Source organism: Crocodylus siamensis, chromosome 5 (assembly GCF_052110815.1).
Source record: "Crocodylus siamensis isolate JL-2025a chromosome 5, ASM5211081v1, whole genome shotgun sequence".
NCBI classification, from domain to species: Eukaryota; Metazoa; Chordata; order Crocodylia; family Crocodylidae; genus Crocodylus; species Crocodylus siamensis.
The window spans coordinates 90,808,753-90,829,884 of record NC_143399.1 but is presented as its reverse complement, the minus strand read 5'-3'; the positions used below and the strand labels follow the sequence as shown (position 1 = coordinate 90,829,884).

At 45.5% G+C, this 21,132-nt stretch overlaps 1 protein-coding gene across 1 annotated transcript in view; it reads left to right on the top strand.

Moving 5' to 3' along the window:
- Positions 1 to 639: 639 nt before the first annotated feature.
- Positions 640 to 21,132, top strand: part of ABCA13 (ATP binding cassette subfamily A member 13) — a 377,080-nt gene continuing 356,587 nt past the window's right edge. The window contains 2 exon segments of the mRNA XM_090049781.1: positions 640 to 708; positions 17,001 to 17,094. Of these exon segments, the coding sequence (XP_089905907.1) occupies positions 640 to 708; positions 17,001 to 17,094 (163 nt within the window).

Genomic DNA, 21,132 nt, shown 5'->3' with positions numbered 1-21,132 from the left:
ATTCAGGCAGTTTCATGTAAAACTAAGTGCATAAGCTCTCATTAGAAATGCAGAACTGAATACGGGCTTAGGCTGAGGCAGTAGCATAGCTATAATATTGTATGCATGAGCATGCATACGTACTCTACAGAAACTGTCAGACATTTATGTGGGGAGAACTGGTTACGAAAGCAGATCCACCTCTTGTACTGCTATTCTTAAAAAGAGTATATACTCACAATGACATAATCGCTGCAGTAAAAATGGTAACTTTGTTCTGGAGAAGGCAAAGGCAGTAAATATTAAACAACCGATGTGTACTGTTAAGTTTTACTTATTTGCTTTTATTCCTGACAAGTCAAAGCAAGTGCAGATTATGTGCCAGAGAGAGAGTAAACCACCCTGAAGGCATTTATATAAACCCATCCCCTTACTGTTCATTTCACTGAGCAGCAAGTGGAAAAATGAGATTCCTCAGTAAGTGCAGAACAAGAGGCAGAAACATAATCTAATCTTTTCTCAGTTGTGGGCATATCTGTTCCACCTTTCCCTTGTACTGGAATTAACAAATTACTGAGTGCTCTGTCAGGCTACCTGGTCAGCTCAGTATGAGTCTTTAAGGATCCAGTCCTGAAGTGGACAGGGGAATGGGAAGGCAATATGGGGCATTCAGTTCATCAGTTCAAGGCTCTCTTCTGGAAGAATTGGCTCTGTCGTTTGAGGCAACCGGTAAGTTTTGCATGTGCTCATCTCCTCCGCTGGAGGTGTGGGGAGAGGCTGTGTCCATCCTTCTCAATATTTCCTTTGCCTTAGAGAGTATTAAGGATCAGTTGGCTGCAGACAGTCCATGTTTTGCCTTTGAAGTCCTGATGATTTAAAAGAGGAGGAGAGCAGAACGTTAACTCTGACTTGCCAGATGGCAGATTTAAGGGAAGGCATTTAAAAGTTTTTGAAGAGAAAGAATAACCATATACCATCATTAGATACTGCTTGTGCTTGAGGATAAAAAATGATTTGTCCTTTACCTTTGGAGTGCCCACTGGCAGTGGAAGAAAAAATAGTGCAAAAGAAATTGGAATCCAGGCTTGGGAAGTACAAATATTAGCTAGAAATATTAGCTGATTTGTTGTACTTTCCATTCTTTTTCGTTTAGTAAGCTGTAGTTTACAGCACTGAAGTAAAATATGCAGAGGAAGCTAGAAATTGCCATAAAAATGCAGACACTCACAATCTCTCTCAAGAGTGATAGAGAATATGTTCTTCTGTGTCCCCACCCTGAATGAGACATGATTTTTAAACTTTTAGAGATAGTAAAAGAAGGCCCTATTAACTGATGCAGGGTTTAATCCATTAGTGTCACTGTTGTTGCTGCCGTGCCATTGATTTCCCTTGTCTAAACTGATTTGGGGATTTCCATACTTGCTGTTCTAAATAATCCTTTTGGAAAGTAAGTTAAGACATGGGCTTTCATCTCAACAGCATTTTTAGTTAACTGGAGGAATCTGTAACTGGGAGAAACACTATGTCTTCCTCCCACTGAACATCTCACAGTTACAAGTGACTTTTTAATGTGAGGGAACCTTATTCTTTACAGGAGTGATCATTTTCTTTCCTACGTACTCCCTTCCTTGAATTCTGTGGCTGCAAGTGCTCCTCACACTTAACCTGCAGCTCTCACATTGCTTCCTTTAGGACTTCCTATCCTTTTCCTCACCTTCTTGGTAAGCTTCCTTTCCTATGCTGCCCATTGCCCTTCTCTCCTTTTTTCTGCAATGATAAAAACCTTCACGGATGTAGACTAAAGTTAATTGTTGATAGCCAGTTGATTCTATTGCATCTACTAAGTGATAAGTACAATCTAATTCCACCCTGCTTGAGTTCCTGAAAAACTGTGATATGAAAGGTTGTTGTGTCCTCCTCCACTTCCTGCTTTTTGGTGTTTCAGTTTTAAGGGTAAGGTGATGGTGTGTTATAACAGTAGATGCATTGAGGGATGCAACAGAATGAAATAGAATCTGACCTTTTATGCCTTTAGAGAATCCTGAATTTAGCAAAATGCAAATAAAAGGGGCAGGGGTGTAGCTCTCTATGTTAAGGAAAGCTACATGTCCCTGCAAGCTGATATTGGTGACCAGGGTGGACAACTGGAGACCCTCTGGCTTAAAATCCGTGCGGAACACAGCACAGGGGGCACAATGGTGGGCGTCTACTACAGACCTCCCACCCAAAGTCCTGAGCTTGACCAGGAGTTTGCCCAGGAACTGGTTGAGGCCACATGCTCCAGGAACATGGTTGTCATGGGTGACTTCAATTACCTGGACATCTCGTCGGAGGACCACTCAGCAAAATCTGAGTGGTCACAAAGCTTCCTCTCATGCGTGGATGACCTCTACCTGACTCAAGAAGTCTATGGGCCATCAAGAGGCAAAGCACTGCTCGACCTGGTACTGGCTACAAGGGATGACCTAATTGGCAACCTAGTGATCAATGGGAAGCTGGGTGACAGCAACCACGAGCCGATCACCTTCACCATCCACCATAAAGCTGGCAAGTCAGTCAGCAACACGGAAGTCCTTGACTTCAGAAAAGCCAACTTTGACAAGCTCAGGAGGCTTGTCAGTCAGGCCCTACGGGACCATGACCCCAGGGAGAGGGGAGTTCAAGAAGGGTGGTTGCTTCTCAAGGGAGCGATCCTCTATGCACAAGCTAAGTCTATTCCATCTCAAAGGAAAGGCAGCAAGAAGGCACAGCAGCCCCCCTGGCTCTCCAGGGACCTAGCAGACTTCCTAAGGCTAAAAAGAAAACCCTACAAAGGATGGAGGATGGGATTCATCTCCAAGGAGGATTATTCTGCACTGGTCTGGTCCTGCAGGGAGCAAACCAGGAAAGCCAAGGCTGCAACTGAACTCCAACTAGCTTTGAGCATCAAGGACAATAAAAAGTCCTATGTGGGGAGCCAGAGAAAAAGCAAGGGCAACATTGGACCCCTACTGAACCAGATGGGGCAACTGACAACTGACGCCCAGGAAAAAGCCAACCTATTAAATGGGTACTTTGCAATGGTCTTTCATCAGTCCCATGGGACGCCCATGCCCGCTATGTGACAGTGAGGTCCAGGTGAGGGAGATCCCCTGCCCTCCATCAATGCTGATCTCGAGAAGGAAAATCTTGAGAAGCTGGATACCTTAAAGTCAGCTGGCCCTGACAATCTACACCCCAGGGTACTCAATGAGCTGGCGAGCATCATAGTTCAGCCCCTGGCACAGATCTTTGAAAACTCCTGGTGCTCTGGTGTAGTGCCCAAAGACTGGAAGAAGTCAAATGTGGTGCCTATCTTTAAGAAAGGGAGGAAAGTGGATCCGGCAAACTATAGGCCCATCATCCTGACTTCTATCCTGGGGAAGATCTTAGAAAAGTTTATTAAAGAGGCCATCCTTAATGGACTGGCTGATGCCAACATCCTAAGGGATAGCCAGCACGGGTTTGTTGTGGGTAGGTCTTGCTTGACCATTCTCATTTCCTTCTACGACCAGGTGACATATCACCTGGACAAGGGAGAAGAGATTGATGTCATATATCTTAACTTCAAAAAAGCCTTCAATCTGGTATCCCATGACCACCTCTTGGCGAAACTGGCCACTTGTGGCCTTGGGTCCACCATGATCCACTGGCTGGGAAATTGGCTCCGTGGTCAGACCCAGAGGGCAGTGGTTGATGGCAGTCACTCATCATGTTGTCCTGTGACCAGTGGGGTCCCCCAAGGTTCTGTCCTTGGACCCATATTGTTCAACATCTTCATTAATGATGTGGACATTGGAGTCAGGAGTGGACTGGCTAAGTTCACCGATGACACCAAACTTTGGGGCAAAGCATCCATGCCAGAAGACAGGTGGGTGATCCAGGCTGACCTGGACAGGCTCAGCAAATGGGCAGATGGTGTTTAACACTGAAAAATGCAAGGTTCTCCAACTTGGGAAGAAAAACCTGCAGCATCCTTACAGGCTTGGCAATGCTACGCTGGCTAGCACTATGGAGGAAAGAGACTTGGGGGTCATCATTGACCACAAGATGAACATGAGCCTGCAATGCGATGCTGTGGCTACTGAAGTGACCAAAACGCTGGCTTGCATCCATAGATGTTTCTCAAGCAAATCCCGAGACGTCATTCTCCCCCTGTACTCAGCCTTGGTGAGGCCGCAGCTGGAGTACTGCATCCAGTTTTGGGCTTCACAATTCAAAAAGGATGTGGAGAAGCTTGAGAGAGTCCAGAGAAGAGCCATGTGCATGATCAGAGGTCAGGAAAACAGACCTTACAACGACAGGCTGAGTGCCATGGGACTCTTTAGCCTGGAAAAGCGCAGGCTCAGGGGTGATCTGATGGGCATCTATAAGTTTATCAGGGGTGACCACCAGAACTTGGGGGGACAATTGTTCACCAGAGCACCCCAAGGGATGACGAGGTTGAACAGTTATAAACTACTGCGAGACCGTTTCAGGCTGGACATAAGGAAGAATTTCTTTACTGTCCGAGCCCCGAAAGTCTGGAACAGCCTGCCATCAGAGGTGGTTCAGGCACCTGCACTGAACACCTTCAAGAGCAAATTGGATGCTTATCTTGCTGGGATCCTATGATCACAGCTGACTTCCTGCCCTTTGGGCGGGGGGCTGGACTTGATGATCTTCCGAGGTCCCTTCCAGCCCTAAAGTCTATGAAATCTATGAAATGCCTGAATATGAAAAATAAAGGAATACAGTCCCATGTAACCTTAACTCTCCCCCTTTTTCTTCCACCTTATACAGATCTGGAAAATGCCAATGGGAATTATTTTGCAGGACTCCAGTGCATTCACTGCACTAGGCAGGAGCTATAATAAATTGTGGTGCCATTAGCTGGAGGGACTTGGCAGATTTGGGATTGTGATTAGGTAGCATGTGTGGGCTGTCTCTCTGGGGAGTAGGAGCCCCTGTGTTTGACCTCCATGTACTTGGTCAAAGGGAAGAGGTATATTGCTCCCTTGAGAAATCCAGTACAGATTTCCATATTGCCTTGTGTAGCTTCTGTCAGAAGTCAGGCACAGAGGGTCTCCTTGCCATGGAATCTGTCAGCATTTAGGTGGAGATGATCATAGGGAATGATGGGTAAGTGACAGTCAGATATCATGTTTATAAGGACAAATTGATTGTCAAAGGATTGTTTAATTTTGCAGAGGTACTGTTCTTTCTGTACAGTACAGTACATTGGATGAAATGCAGATGTAATTAACTTATGTTCATTACAACTCAAAGAACACATATATTTGGCACTGAACCTGGCCTGGTCAAGTACCTTAACTCTTCATTTTCTGATTTTCAAAAATTGTAAGTTTCACTGACCTACATGTGTTGGAAAGGCATAAAATACCATTAAGCAATCTTGATAGTTGTATTAAATAAGTTCCTTTTGTTACTAATTTTCATAGTTTTTTTAATGAAAGAAATGTAAGAGAAATATTTCTTTTTGGAGTAAGTGATCACATTTACACTATTTAGCTATTATGTAGACTTGCAGCAGAAGTGGTAGGTGATTAGGTAAAGGATGCTCCTCTCCCTACTTAATTATATTTCATTATGGAGGTAGTATTTATACATGGAAATGCTCACATCTACACATGCACTTTACTGTGGAGACCATATCAGGGTGCAGTAAAGTAATTAACTCCGCCACAGGACAGTATTGTTTGGGACAGGTATTATCCTACAGTGGAGGAGTTTACACCAGCACAATGCACGTGTAGACAGTGACCGGGGCTAGCTCGGGCATGAGGGTGCTACAGTGCAGAGGGTGCTACAGTGAGGAGGCTGCCTTCTGGCTTGCCCTGCACTGTATCACCTTCATGCCTCAGCCAGCCTCTCTGACTCCCACCTGGAGCCCGGGGCTGACCCCCTGAACCTGCTGCTAGCCTGGGACTGCTCTGCCCTGGCTCAATGTGCTATGATCCCGGGCACACATGTAGATGCACCCAACGTATAGTTAATAAAACCAGGAGAAAAAAATCACACAAAAAAGAAATACATGCTCCAGTTTTATTAAATGGTGATTATGACATCTATAAGCATGAGAGAGAGGACTGCTGTGTCTTTCCTTTTCTACTTCATCCCACTATCCTTTGCAACTGATAGCCCCTCTGCCACCACTTCCAGCTTTTACTTTCCTTCCCAACTTCTATTAGCATTTCCAAAGCCATAGCATGTCAGTATTTATCCTTGGTGGTATAACTAGTGGGAGATGATAGGGACAACTATTCTGGGTGCTAAATAGGTGGAGAGGGGGAAAAAAAACACCAGCTGTTGCTAGCAGTTGCATGTTTGTGATGATGAATTAGAAGGTGACAGTTCCACTTTGCCGTGGGTACTTGGCTGTGTCCCTACACTGCTGTGTCTTCCTACTGCCTGACACCCTCTGTTGCTGTGTATCATAGTTGATAGCTTAATGGCTGACTGGTTACAGGCTTCTTTCATTATGTAGGCTGAGCAGTACACCAAACGAGTCCCCAGAGCACCTATCATGGCATATTCCCAGCTGAGGTTCCTACCTCTGCCATGGCCAGTCTCTTCCAGACAGAATCCAGGTCTACCCAGTCACCTCCCAGTGATGTTTTAACTTCAGCAAAGACTTCCTGTGAAGACAAATACAGTTTGGAACAAGATCTCTGAGAGGGGTGACCTGAATGTTCTGCTGTAATTAGTTTGGCTGATGTTAGCAACATGGATTTTTAAGAATTATTTCTGTCAGTAGTTGACTTCAGACTTGCATCAGCTGGGTGCAGGTTATGTTCAATGGCGACTGCAGCTTCCCTTGAGGTACTCATTTGAAATTGGAGCCTTTTGGTTGTTCACTTCACACAGGCTCTGTGAGCATTGGACCTGCATCCAGCTAAACAGGGACACAGGGTACATCTATCTACACATCTCCCTACAACGTCCCCACTGTATGGCATGCTATGGTGATGTAGCGAACACACAGGTCTACATGTGGTTGCCAGCTACAATGTCATAGCAGCGCGCTGCCTGGCTATGCTGTGCTGCTATGGCAACTTAGCCAGTGACTCTAACCATGCTCTGCTTGTATGCTACAGTATGGGCTCATACTGCGCCATGTTTTAGTACTTCCCCCAAGCAAGTACTAAAAGACAGCGCAGTACAAATGTCACCATATGGCAATGTGTAGACATGCCCATATTTTTCAGTCTTGCTTCCTTACAGGAGCCATGGGTGTCCTGCATCAAGTAAAGCAAATGTTGAGTGACTGCATCTATTTCAGGGAGTCAGAGCCAATGTAAATTTGGTCCATTCCAAACTGCAGCTGGATTGCCAAATGGCAGCACAAAATCAGAGCTGAAGAGAAGGGAAGAAGTCTGCAGTATATAGGCTTGGGAGTCACCTGTATAGAAATACTAGCTGAGACTGAAAATGGATAGAGTTTAAGAATATTCACTGTTCTGAATACCTGGGAAAGTTTCTTCTCCCTTGTGGCTGATGATTTATTCATTTGCACAAAGGAAACCTTAATTAAAAATAATTCATGGTTTTCATTGTTGCAGATAAATAGAATTGATTATATAATTTCTTTAAAGCCATTTGTATGTAGGGCAAAGTCATCTTATAATACTAATGCTTTGCTATACCCCTCAATTGGTTTTAGCTATAGAATATCATGATTTTGGGGTCCCTTCCCTGCTCTACCAGTGAGATTTAATCACATTTTTTTTCCTCCTCTAGAGTGGCCTCTGTGATAACAATAAGCTCTTAATTCTATCCTATTGTGTTAATACAAACAAGTATTTCTTACTAAGGCACTTAATCCCCTCTGGTTTCCCATGTGAAATTTAAACCTTATGGATGAAATCCAAGCTCTACTGAGGTCAATGGCAAAATTCCCATTGGCTTCCACGGGGGCGATGATGGCACTTACCTTTACAGGATACTTCTACAGTGGAATATATGCCAGTGGCCAGAGTGCCAGGACTGACCATCAGTCATCAACCCAATGCAACTTACATAGTAGTGATCATGCAGTTTAAAAACACCTTCACACCTTTGAATCTAGTGAGTGCTAGTAAGTTCCTCAGGACCTATTTAGGCTAAGGACAGACATTACACATAAACCAATTTAAATGATCAGAGACTGGTTTAAACCTATAACAAAACAGATGTTCAGGGCACATAAATCAGTTTGAAAATGGCTGAAACTGGTTTGAGATAAACCTGGTTGAATGTAGTATCAGACTTAATTGATTTGGGTCAAACCAGTTTATGCAATGCCTGTCCCAGACCCCTTCCTGGTTTAAGTTAAATTAGAGCGCCTCAGAATCCCAGATACTTTGCTGGGCGGGGCTCTTCTCTGTGCTGTAGCCCACCAGGGCTGGCCCCTCCCTTCTTCTCCCTGGCTGCAGCTCCAGCAGAAATTGTAGACACAGCAGGATCAGCTTGGCTTCCTCCTTCTCCCCCCTTCACCCCATGACTCCCTGTTCAAGCTGGGATTTTCCCGCCCCCCATGCCTTAGACACCTCTCAACATTAGCATACCACATGCTGGCTTTGTTCTGTGCTGTGGGAGATGGGACAACAGCAGATAGGACAGTATAGGGATTTTTGGAGCTAATCAACAGGTAACTGGTAATGTCCCTCTGTTCCTTCCTTGGAAAAACTGTTTAAGAAGAGCTTGAACTAGTGGAGAGAGGTTTGTTTTCTTAATGGGCTGATAAACACTGAGTTAGGGGTGATAAACACTGTGTTTATCAACTCCCTGCTGGGCTATTCAGGGAAGGGGGGGAACCCCTCCCTAATCAGAGGTCCTGCTGGAGCCTGGCCACACCCCCCTCAGCTCAGCTTTGTGGAAGGGAAGGGAGGGCTGCTCTAGTGCCCTTTGGCTTGCAGCCTGAGCCACTGCAGGCATGTGCCTACATTTTTTCAGTCTAGAGGGGATGTCTTTACAGTTACAAACTGGTTTAGCCTAGCTAGGTTAGATTAACATGCAAAGATTGAATCAATTAATGATGTGGACATTAATGATGTGGACATTGGAGTCAGGAGTGGACTGGCCAAGTTCGCCGATGACACCAAACTTTGGGGCAAAGCCTCCACACCAGAAGATAGGTGGGTGATCCAGGCTGACCTGGAGAAGCTCAGCAAATGGGCAGATGAGAACCTCATGGTGTTTAACACCGAAAAATGCAAGGTTCTCCACCTTGGGAGGAAAAACCTGCAGCATCCTTATAGGCTCAGCAGTGCTACATTGGTTAGCACTACAGAAGAAAAAGACTTGGGGGTCATCATTGACCACAAGATGAACATGAGCCTGCAATGCGATGCTGCGGCTAGTAAAGCGACCAAAATGCTGGCGTGCATCCATAGATGCTTCTCGAGCAAATCCCGGGATGTCATTCTCCCCTTGTACTCGGCCTTGGTGAGGCCGCAGCTGGAGTACAGTGTCCAGTTTTGGGCTCCACAGTTCAAAAAGGATGTGGAGAAGCTTGAGAGAGTCCAGAGGAGAGCCACGCGCATGATCAGAGGTCAGGAAAACAGATCTTACGATGACAGGCTGAGAGCCATGGGACTCTTTAGCCTGGAAAAGCGTAGGCTCAGGGGTGATCTGATGGCCACCTATAAGTTTATCAGGGGTGACCACCAGGATCTGGGAGAACGTCTGTTCACCATAGCGCCCCAAGGGATGACGAGGTTGAACGGTCACAAACTCCTGCAAGACCATGTCAGGCTGGACATAAGGAAGAATTTCTTTACTGTCCGAGCCCCCAAGGTCTGGAACAGTCTGCCAGCGGAGGTGGTTCAAGCACCTACATTGAACACCTTCAAGAGCAAATTGGATGCTTATCTTGCTGGGATCCTATGACCCCAGCTGACTTCCTGCCCTTTGGGCAGGGGGCTGGACTCGATGATCTCCCGAGGTCCCTTCCAGCCCTAATGTCTATGAAATTCAGACTCAGGCTTTTTGAATGTCTGTCCCTAGCCTTAGAGTCCAAGGGCTGCCCTAAATTATGTCATCTGGCAGTGACATCCCATGTTTGCTCTGGCCCTTTAATCTGTGATGAGCTGCTTAGAATCTGCTACAATGCCTCCCCATGCTTTAGAAATCTTTTCCATGTTTCTTCTGCATGGTTTATACTTCTGGAACATCTGGTTCAGAGATGTTTTGGTTGACTTTGTAGGTGTTGAGCCTAGCAAGACTTGAATTGTTTGTTTATACAGGTCAGGGGATGTGTATTGTACTTGGCAGGCATAGAAGAGGAAGAAAAAGTGGGTTCTTAGATCAGGGAGCTTATAGATAGATGTTGTAGTCCAAAACACTGGACTAGGAATGAGGAGACTTGAATGCTCTCTCTGGCTTTCCTGTGTGGCTCATTAATCAAGTCCATCTGTGTGTTGGCTTCCTCACCTATATAACAGGGCTAATAATAAGGATTAACCTGCTACATAAAAGACTCTGAGGTCAGTGGAGATAAATGTGATGAATGTCACATGTGATTTTCAGTCTTTATAATCATTTAATTATGGTTCATTATTTAATTATCTTGATTTAGCTGGATAGCCCAATAAGGAAAGCAAGCAGATGAAGATATTTTGGGAATATATAATGAAGTGTTGCAGGAGAGCACAGAGGCCCCAATTGACATGAAGGTTCCACTGAGATGCTGCACCTATTCATAGCACCTTCCCCAAAAGGCTTACAGTCTAAATGGGCAAGACTGGGGGGGAGGGATAGGAAGGATTGTCCGCCCTTCTTATAATCAAATGATTAAGGCACAATGATTTTATCACTCTCTGAAGTTTTGAAAAGGGAGGTGCAGATGGTGCTATAGGGTTTGTGCTCTGCACAGTAGAGTCATACCTAACAGGGTTTGTGCCCTGGGGTGCCAAAATAGGGAGATTTAATGTTCTGAGTACATGGAGCAGAGTAGGGGCAAGGATGCTGCTGTGAAGAGAAGTGTCTCTGCAAACAGGCATGTTAACCTTCCCCTGCCCTGTAACTGCTACAGTTTTACATGGTGAGCAAGGATCCAAAGTCCTTAATTTAGAGGCGGCTACAGAGCCAGGAAAGAATTAATGTCACTCCTGGCAATAACACCTAACACCTTGCAGCAGCAGTGTCTGTCATGGAGAGAGGCGGTGGAAGGACTGGGGATAGGAATCCTGACCCTGTTGCGCTCCTTGTATGCGTCCACACATGCAGGTATGTACGCTTGCAGCAGCTCAAATAGGAACGGCACAAATTTGTGCCAGGGATTTTTGCCTCAGTGCACGTGCCTGGACATGCACTTTGGTGTGGGGCAAGATGTGCCACTTGGGGCAAAATGACCCTGCCCAGCTCCTCCTGGATCTGCAGCCGGTGAGACCTAGAGGCTGGGACCAGCCACCTATGCTGGGACTAGCAGTATAAAAACCTGCCCTGTGTCGACCCCAGCAATATAAAAACCTGCCCTGGCAAGCAGCTCAGGGCTACTTGCCTTCAAGAGCTTCTGAGGCTCAGCCACTTGGTATCTGGGGACACTACCTCTTGTGCCAGCTGGATTGCTGAAGCAGCCCTAACCTGGAGTGGCCCCTGCACCTTCTACCCACTGCAGCAGTTTGGCAGTGGGGGCTGCTGCCTGGCTGAGACCTGCTGCCACCTGCAGCAGCATCCACCCTCTTGGACCTGCAGCCTCATGGCTGTGCCCCTGCCAGACCCAGATGGGGTGTCCTCACTCTGCCATCTGGGCAGCCATTGCCCAGAAGATGTGCTCCTTCTGGTGGCCCGCTTTGAGCTGTCAGTGTGTGTCCTCAGGGCCCCAAATGGCCAAGATGTCAGCCACCTCATCTGCCCTCCAGGTAAACCAGAGGCACACTACTTGATTTAATTTCAGTAGGAGTTGGTTTCCTGAATTGAGCACCTTAGACTCTAAATCGTAAGGTACAGTATAGGCTATTGTGATAGCAGGGCAGAACTCCAAAGTTTCCAACTGGCAGAGACACCTAGATTGGCAAGGAATATCATAGCAAGGGGATGTAATCACTCTGAAAGGGAAGCTTATTCATAACCAAATTAGAATACTTGGTCATGGGTTGTACTTAATACTAGAGTAAGAGATGAGATTAGTTGTATTGTTATGCTTTAGGTGGTCCCAGTCATGAGTTTTTATATTCTTGTGCAAGAAGGCACTGATACTATAATTTAGTTATTCAAATTTTACATGTAGGTCCAGACAAGCTCTGTGTCCAGCAAGAAACCCAAATTATCTCATTAAAATACCCAAAATAGTGTTCTTCTGCTATTAAAATGAAACACCACTATATAGAGAGAAATCAGCTGGTCAATGTTTTATTGATATATTTACAGGTGTAAAGCAATTTGGAGGGAGGGGGTTGGGGAATTTGTGGGTGGGTGTAGAGTTTGTGGGGGTATGGGGCTTGTATGGGGGTTTGGGGTTTGTGGCTGGGTATGTGGGTGAGGGGTTTGTTGGGTGACTTGGGGATGTGGTTTTTGTGGGTGGATTGTGGGGGGACTGTGGTTATGGAGAGGCTGTGTGAGGGGGCCTTCTCAGGAGGGGTGGGTCCCCCACTCCTCACAAGGTGAAGCTCTCCCACACAGCAGATGGACTGCTCCCTGCCGCAGGGCCCACAGCTTCCCCCCACAGGGCCACAGCCCCCCCTATAGGGCCACAGCACCCCCCTGCAGGACCCACATGCCTGCGCCGAGCCTACATGAGCTTCCCACAGGGCCCACATGTACCCCACAGTGCCCACATGCCTCCATGCAGGGCCCACATGCTCCCCCTGCACCCTGAACAACTTCAGACCCAACTAAATGAACCACTTTTGGCATGTCAAAATACCTTCACATCTAACAGAGGGACAGCAGTTTCGTTATAGAGGACTCTAACACTACCTGATGGATTAGTTATATCCACGCTATCTGTTTCCTGTTGGGATTGTAACTAATTTAGCACATTTGGAAGGCAGCTTCTCTACAGAATGAGGTCTACAGAATGAGCCGTGTTTGCACAAAATTACTGACGCCCATTTCAGTAGACTGCACTTCAATGTCTAGTGCTCTGATCCTGCCAAGTGTTGCCTGTGGCAACATGCTGAGCCTCACAGGTGCAAGGATTTCCCCTATGTGGTACTCAGTGGAGTCAGGACCAGAGCGTGTTACTGTAACACTAGTGCATCATGCAGTATGGCATTTATTTAACATCTGGCCTTGCAATCCTTACTCATGCTGAGAAATACCCTAGCATGCTTCTTGTATACTTTGTGGAGTCAAGCGAGTGACTTTACTACTCAGATGTTTCTGCAGAATGGCCACAAAAGATGTGAGCATGAAAGAAGAGAATCCAGTTTTACATTTGATCAAATGCTCCCAGCCTTTATTGGTGCTGGTATGTACTGAATGCTTTTCAGAAGTTTCTCTTTCCTCAAAACAGAACAGAACAGAACCCCCTTCCCCCAGCCCAGCAAACATGCACAGAAAAAGCCCACCCTCATCTTCTCATCTTTTAATTTAGTCCCAAAGGAACCTGCCTGCTTGCCTGCCTGCCTATCTCTCTCTCTCTCTTAATATTCCATCTATTCTTGGTTCCTTCTAAGTGCCTTGGTAGTCTACTGAGTTTAGTAGAAATGTCAGTACTGTTTTTCCAATCTACAATATTTTGCAGAGTGAAGTTGAGATCCTACTTTTTCCCTGGATTTATGTTGCAATTTTGCTTCCAGTTGGAGTGTCACTTCCATGTAAAAAGATCTCAGACCTCTTGGATTTTTTTGTCCTTTTCACTACAAGCAGTGCACCTCTTTTCATATGTAATCAGTCACTTAACCTTTGTCCTCTTTTCTAACCTTGCTCCGGCTCCTCTTTCTCTCTTTCCTGTGAAGTGTTAGAGGATGCATAGTCAAATAGCACAAGCATAAAAAAAGCTCTGAGAACAGTGTAGAAGGTGGGGCTGTAACTCTAACAGCAACCTGGAGGCCTGTCTTCAGCAAAGAAGAGCCTGGGCTTCTAGTTACACCCTTGAGACCCGCAGTGTTGGGTGATGGATCTCTGCCTGTTGTAGAAAGGAGTAAAGGGGGACAGGTGATGGCTGGCCAAATTCTTTATGGAGAGGGATCAGTTGGGTGCAGACTGAAGGCTAAGGGCATTTACACAAGTGATCAAAAGGCACACTCAAAGTGTTTACATTTACAGTGTGATTGAAATTAATAGATTTTCATTTTTTGGTGGTGGGGTCTTGGAGCCAAGGCCAGGAGGCAGGGGTGGTGCGGTACTGTCATTTCATGCACTGGTTGAGGCTAGGAGTGTGTTGACAGCCAGCAGCCCGGCCTGGCTGTGGTGCCAGGAGCTGGGGCAGGGGCCGGAATCCAAGTCTCCCCCCCTAAAAAAACCCTACCTGAGGTGGCTGGACCAGGCCAGTGTAGCATAGGGGCTTGGATTCACCCCCACCTTAGCTTCTAGAGCTGCAGCCAAGCAGGGCTGCTGTCAACACAATTACACTGGAAGCTGGGACGGGGAGGGGCAGAAATCTGTGCCCCTATATCTAATGGGTCCAGGCCAGCTCCCCTCCAAGACCTCACCAGGCCTGGGCCCACGTGGCATGGGAGTCCAGATACCCGCCTCTGCCCTAGCTCCCAGTGCAAGTGTGTTCCTTTACCTCTCCTCTCCAGGGAGGAGACTCTATGTGGCAGCCCCAGGGGCAGGGCTGCGCTGGTGCTTGCCTGCTGGAGCACCAGCCCAGCCCTGCAGAGGTGCATGGGATACCAGCAGAATCACCCCAGATTAACCCTCACAGGGATCCTGTGCAAAAGTTCCCTAAGGCGCTCTGCATTAGAGCACCTTCAGCTACTTGCTGATTAAACAAGGGTTATTTTTTCATGCAATCAGCTATTTTAAAAGCACTCTACTGCTGTGAACTTTTGTTATATTATGGCTGGACCGTAGAGTGCTTTCAGGGGCCTTATCACGTGAAAAATGTAATTTCTGTAAGCTCCCAAATACTGAGGTAGTTTCTATTTCTCTTTCTGAGGAAGGATCCCACAGAGGACTGTCTGGTTCCCTGTATGTGATTTACCTACATATGTGTTCAGTGGAATGAATTTCACTTCCTCCAAATTTCTGTCAGGAAGTTGCATCAGTGCAACATGCCCAAGACAACATCCCTTTCTCACATAGTAGAGAAACATTGTGACCTTTTAAGCAGCTTTGAAAAATAAAAACAAGTCTTATGTAATACTGCACTAATTCGAGCTGATATTTCCTGGGTATTGTCATGGAGGCATTCCCATAACAAATGCACTCAATTTCCTTTGACACACCCAGAGGGAGCATCAAATGTATTTAGCTGTATTTCACAGGGCCACACACCAGACTTGTTTATAAATTTGCATTGTACACTTTTACAATAGTTCATCATTTCACCTGTTTAGTGTTTCTTTTTTCTCTCACAATTCAGTGACCTGATACTGCATCTTATTCTCATACAGTCTCTTTTAACTTGCTTGTGTGCTGGACAGAACATATAAACTGGAAAACATTTACTGATGTAGTGCCTCAATGGGATATGCTGAAGGCCTCTTAGTACATGCACTGAGTTGCCAATAATGGATTTTTAAAATGTCTTATGGTCTGGTGTCTTAACTCTTAGGTTATAAGTTGCTCACTTTGTAAAATGTTTGTTAAAAGCTCATTTAAAATGATTAATTAAAAACATGGGGACTTTTTGCAGAAAATTCTTGTGATTTCCTTTCTACTTCTTGACCAGTTGTACTGCTTACTGATTTGGGGTTTTGTCAAAGAGAATATATTTGTCATTTTGCTTTATATGCAAGACATTATATCATGAGACATAACAACTCTCAGTTATGGTGGGGATATCAGAGGTGTCCTGGAGCACCTCATTTCTTCAGGTTATTGTAGATCAGTCTTGTTTCAGGTTTGGTGAAGCTTATTTTAGTTTGGGAAAGGCTTTCCAAGACAGTGTCAGTGCCAAAATCCAGCCTTCCTTCTTAAGGATGGAGGACCATCCTATCACATTTTTCTTTGTAATAATTTTAAGTTTATGAGCTTCTTCCCTGATATGAACAGATGATTCAGCTTCTGCATCTGGCACATGGATACTGGAGTGGTACTTGAGCGGTGTCAACATGAGATGCTGACTGTGCAGTAGATCATTACTACTGCACAGTAGCATTGCATGGCATGAAACGTGATGCAACACTACCGCATCAGTGTGTGCAGTCAGTGTCACCTAAAAGCCATTCAGTGACATTACTGTGCAGTAACTCCAGTTACTGTGCAGTTAGTTAACACTTGTGTATACAGGTACTAAATGACTGCGCAGTAATGACTGTGCAGTCAGTGTCTTGTGTAGACGCAGCCTGGAACAATAATCCTCCAAGACTGTCAGGGGCAAATCTGACATCTTGTCTAACTTCCTTATTTCCTTGACTTAATATTTTCAGTGACTCCCTACCATTCTGTTTCTTCTACAATACAAAATTGTATTGACATAATAAGAGTCTACACTAATTTAGCACTTTTAATCTGAGGAGCCAAAAGCTTTTTATAAAGTTGGTGAAGTGGCCTCACCTCTGTTTTGCAGCTAGAGCAAGTGAGGCAGAAAAATTAATGCTTTTTGCCTTCAGTCGGAGTACCTGTAATTGCAATCTGGTTCTATTAAAGTTATTTTGTATGATCACAGAAGATGATACAGGAAAGCAGTGTAACTAGCAAGATAGTAACCATTATTCTCAGAAAACTCTCTTTTTGTGATTTTGTTAAGGAACACTGATACCAAGTCTAAGTAAAATATAGGTCTTTAGTGAAATAATCTGGTCTGCTTTTAGTGGCTTCTTTTGCCTTAGATAGATCCTGAGTAGGAAATCTATTAGTATCTTTTAGTATGTTAAATGTTTTCCCAGGTCTTGATGTATATTTGACTGATGCAGTTCTAATTCTCATTTTCTGTAATGTTGATATTGTACTTTTGGTTCACTTTTCAGATCCTGTCTCTCTCTGAAGTATTGTGGCCTTGCATGCTATTCTTAATTCTGGCTGCAGTTCGTTTCCAGGAACCTCCCAAACATAAGGAACACTGTATGTTTGAGTTTAATCTGTATTTCTTTGCACAGCTGCACACAGCATTGTAAAGACAGCTTCTCAATAAGAAAATATCAGAAAGGTGAAACATAATGGCCTAAGTCAAAGCCACTGCAGTCAACTGGAAAAACTCCTAGGCTATATCTGCATGGCACGATGCAATGCCATGTGGACATTCCCAGGGTGGTTCTGAACACATTAACTTGGAAACTAGGAGCATGATAGCTGTGTTACCACAGCAATCCACCTCACCAATATACTTTGCTTCTTGGAAGGGCTATGGAGCCCAGCTGAAACACCACACCATTGAAGCTACACTGCTCCCAGTACCAGATTAGTGTGTATAGAGCTACCTTGGGTATCTCTATGTAGTACTGTGCTGTGCAGACATATCCCTATTGATTTCACTGGGCATTGGATCGAGACAAAAATTAATTTTTAAAACAGTGGCTCCTTTATTTTCTGCAAATTTATAAAACCTGGGATTTTTAAAATCTAAATCTATAGTTAATTTTGCTAAATCCGTCTCAAGCATTATCTTGTACAAAGAAGCATGAATCATATTACTATGTCATTGTTCATTCAGTTTGTGCAATTCTAGGGGATTTCAGCATGGCTTATATTTTATAATCTAATTGGAAATGTGAACTTGTATTCAAGCTACACAGTTGTCAACTTCCCAGAAAGGAATGAAGCACAAGGCTAATGAAAACAAGGAACAGGGAAAAAAAATCCACAATTAAATCAATTACACCATGGTACAACTGCTTGAATTTAAGGCAGAAATGTGAAGCCTGTTGCCTCATAAAAGGCCTATGAGAACTTAAGCCTTGGATTGCTTTCTTTATGTTTATATATAGATTAAGCACCGATCTACTAGGTATGTAGAAACCTTTAGATCAGCAATTTTCAAACTTTCTTAGCTGAGCCCCGCTTTGGATTACAATTTTATTTGCACCCCACCTGCCTTGGCCCCCTCACCCCAGAGGAGCAGCAGCCAGGCACAGGGCACCTCTCACCCTAGCAGCCACTGTGGCTTAGCTTGGCTTGGCTTGGCTTGGCTTGGCTTGGCTTGGTGGGGCTGGCTCTACCTGCCCTGGCTCCAGCACCTCCTGCCTTGGTCCTGCTGTGGCTCTAGGCTATGTGACCTCTGCATCAGGTTCCCAGAACCGCAGCAGCTCACCGGCAGAGCCTGCCTGTGGTTCCCTCCCCTATATCCCCCCTGTGAGGTTGCAGCAGTGAAGGCTCCTTGCAAACTTCTCGCCCATGTGCCCATGTGCTGCAGCCTTCCAGTGTTCCTTCATGTCTCCCAGGGGGTGCGCCCACAGTTTAAAAACTGCTGCTTTATACTTAATGGTACTGAGTAAGCCTGCATTTGAAGTAATGCTACAAACAGTGAGCTATCTGGAATTTTGGTATATATATAGTGTCAGTGGAACACATATTCATTCTTTCTAATTCATATTCAGTAGAATTTATTCTATGCACTGAAATAGTAACTTTTATAGTAACTTCATTATCCCCTTTCTCCAAAACAGGACAGATACTGTTAGGAATGCTTCATTCTTAGAAGTCTGAGAGACTCATAGGCTAGGTCCAGACATTCAAGAAGCCCAAGGCAGAACTGATCTAAGTTACGTAGTTTTCTGTAAGTGGCGTAGTTTAGATCAGTAGCATGGGTTTGATCAGTTTTAGATTGATGGTATTGGAGTTAATAATGTACCTTTACAAAATTACACTAATTTTCAAACATCTCCATTTCAAAGCACATGATAGAGCATGTGTGCACATACGATACCTTGGGTATTGCTATGTGGTACTGCACTGTGCTGTGTAGAAATAACCCTAGTGATTTCACTGTGCATTGGATCAAGCCATAAAAAATCATTTTTTAACAGTGGTTCCTTTGTACATAAGCACATGTGCATGCACAAACTATACAAGAATATTCTAGCAATGTTCCAGCTTGTATTTGATGTCCAAACTACGTTAATGCTTCTTGTAGTTTAAATGGAACAGCTATGCTCTACTTTTGATACTCTTTTTAATAAAATTATTATTTTACTTACAGTTAATAAATGAATATATCTATATCTATTGTATTCTTACAGATTCAGAGTGTAGGTTCGATCAGTTTTAAATTTGATGGGATTAGAGTTAATAAAATAGATAGAGTGTATGTGTGTATACACTCCCCCACATGATATACGTATGTATGTATATATGTATATATAGATACACATATACACGATATATATGTTTGTGTACACACATACACTGGTCACATCTACATGTGCATCTGCTGCAGCACCAGTTTACTTGTGAATAAATTACTCGTCAGTAAATGGTGCTGGGCAAGCATCTACACGTGCAGGGAAGCAGGAGCAGATTTGCTGCCAATCTGCTCCCGCTTCCTGGGACCCTGCAATGGGCCCCTGCCGTCACTCAAAGAACTCCAGGCTCTGGCTGCAGCTGCCAGTAGTCAGCGGCCCTCTTTAAAAGTCATCCCTGCTTGCTGCTCTCTGGCCAGCCATTTTCCTGGCTAGGACAGAGTGCCCAATGTAGGAACAGCATGTGTCAGCCCTCTCCTTGCTGCTTCTGCCTCCCGCGCTATTGGCTGCTCCAGCTCCTGGCCCTGGCACTGACCACCATCACCCTGGGCTTCTGTTGGCTGCTGCACTCGTCTGCCATACAGACCACTGCCAGGTCCACAGCCATTTTGCTCTTCCTGGCTCCCCCATGCATAGTGACTATCTGCCAAGCCACTGTGCACCATCCCAGGACTGCTGCCATGTACCTGCTGCCTCAATCCTGTCTGTCTGGCCAGATCCTGGCAGGGATACCAATAAAGGGCTCCAGAATACCACTGCCGGGGCTACCATCATACTCTTGGGCCTCCAAACTCCTGCTTCTGGGCCTGCTGGGCTAGCCAGGACTGGTGGCAGCATGTAATCCAGCATACCTGGGATGACAGGCAGTGGCTGGAGGCCTTCTGCATTACCTGGGATCTCCTGGACCAGGTCCAGGCATGCTTGGTGTGGCAACACATTGGCATGTGGCTGCCCCTCCACACTGGCATGTGGCTGCCTCTCTCACCTGCTCCTCACATTGCTCAAGTTGGCCATGCCTGCCAGCCTGCAATACATCAGCCACCTGCTTGGCATGGGCAAGGCCATCACCAGGGAGGCCATCCTAGAGGTATGCAGGGCCCTTCAGGACATGTTGGGGACCACTCTGCTCCACAAGCATGACCCCCTGGTGGTGTTGGCAGGGTTCCATGCCCTGGGATTCCCCCAGTGCATCAGGGCCCTGGACAGGACCCACATCCCCATCACCTACCCACCCCATGAAGACTGCCCCTATTACAGCCAGAGGGGCTTTCACTCCATGATACTCCAGGTCATTGTGGATCACCACAGAGCCTTCATACAAGTAATCTTTGGCTGCATGGGCAACACCCACAATACCCACATCTTCAGGAACTCCAGCTTGCCAGACCTAGTGGAGAGTGGGTGCTTTGTACCAGAGGTGCCAGATCTGAAGCTGGGTGCTATGGCCATCCCACACCTCCTCACTGGGGACTCCGCCTACCCACTCTGGCTCATGCAGTCCTATACCAGCCACCTGGACCCCCACTAGGCCCACTAATTGCTTCTTGGGCTGGACCGATACCTTGGTGGAGTGTGCCTTCAGTTGCCTCAAGGACTTCTGGCACACCTCACCATGCACCTCAAGTTTCCCAAGGACAAACTTCCCTGGGTCATCATCACAGACTGTGCTACATAACATCTGCAAGGCCCAGGGGAGCTCTTCTGCAAGGCCTCTGTGATTGTTGTAAAGAGAAACTTCAAAATGTGATGTAAATATAACTAATGTAGGAATATCTGCTTCAGTGAACAGAGAAGCGGCAACAATCACTATGAGCACATCTACGGTGTGCCCCTACGGTGCTGTTCGTACTGCAACGTCATTTAGTACATCCTTTTGGAAGTATTAAATGATGGCACAGTAACAGCCTGTACTGTGCTGTGCTGG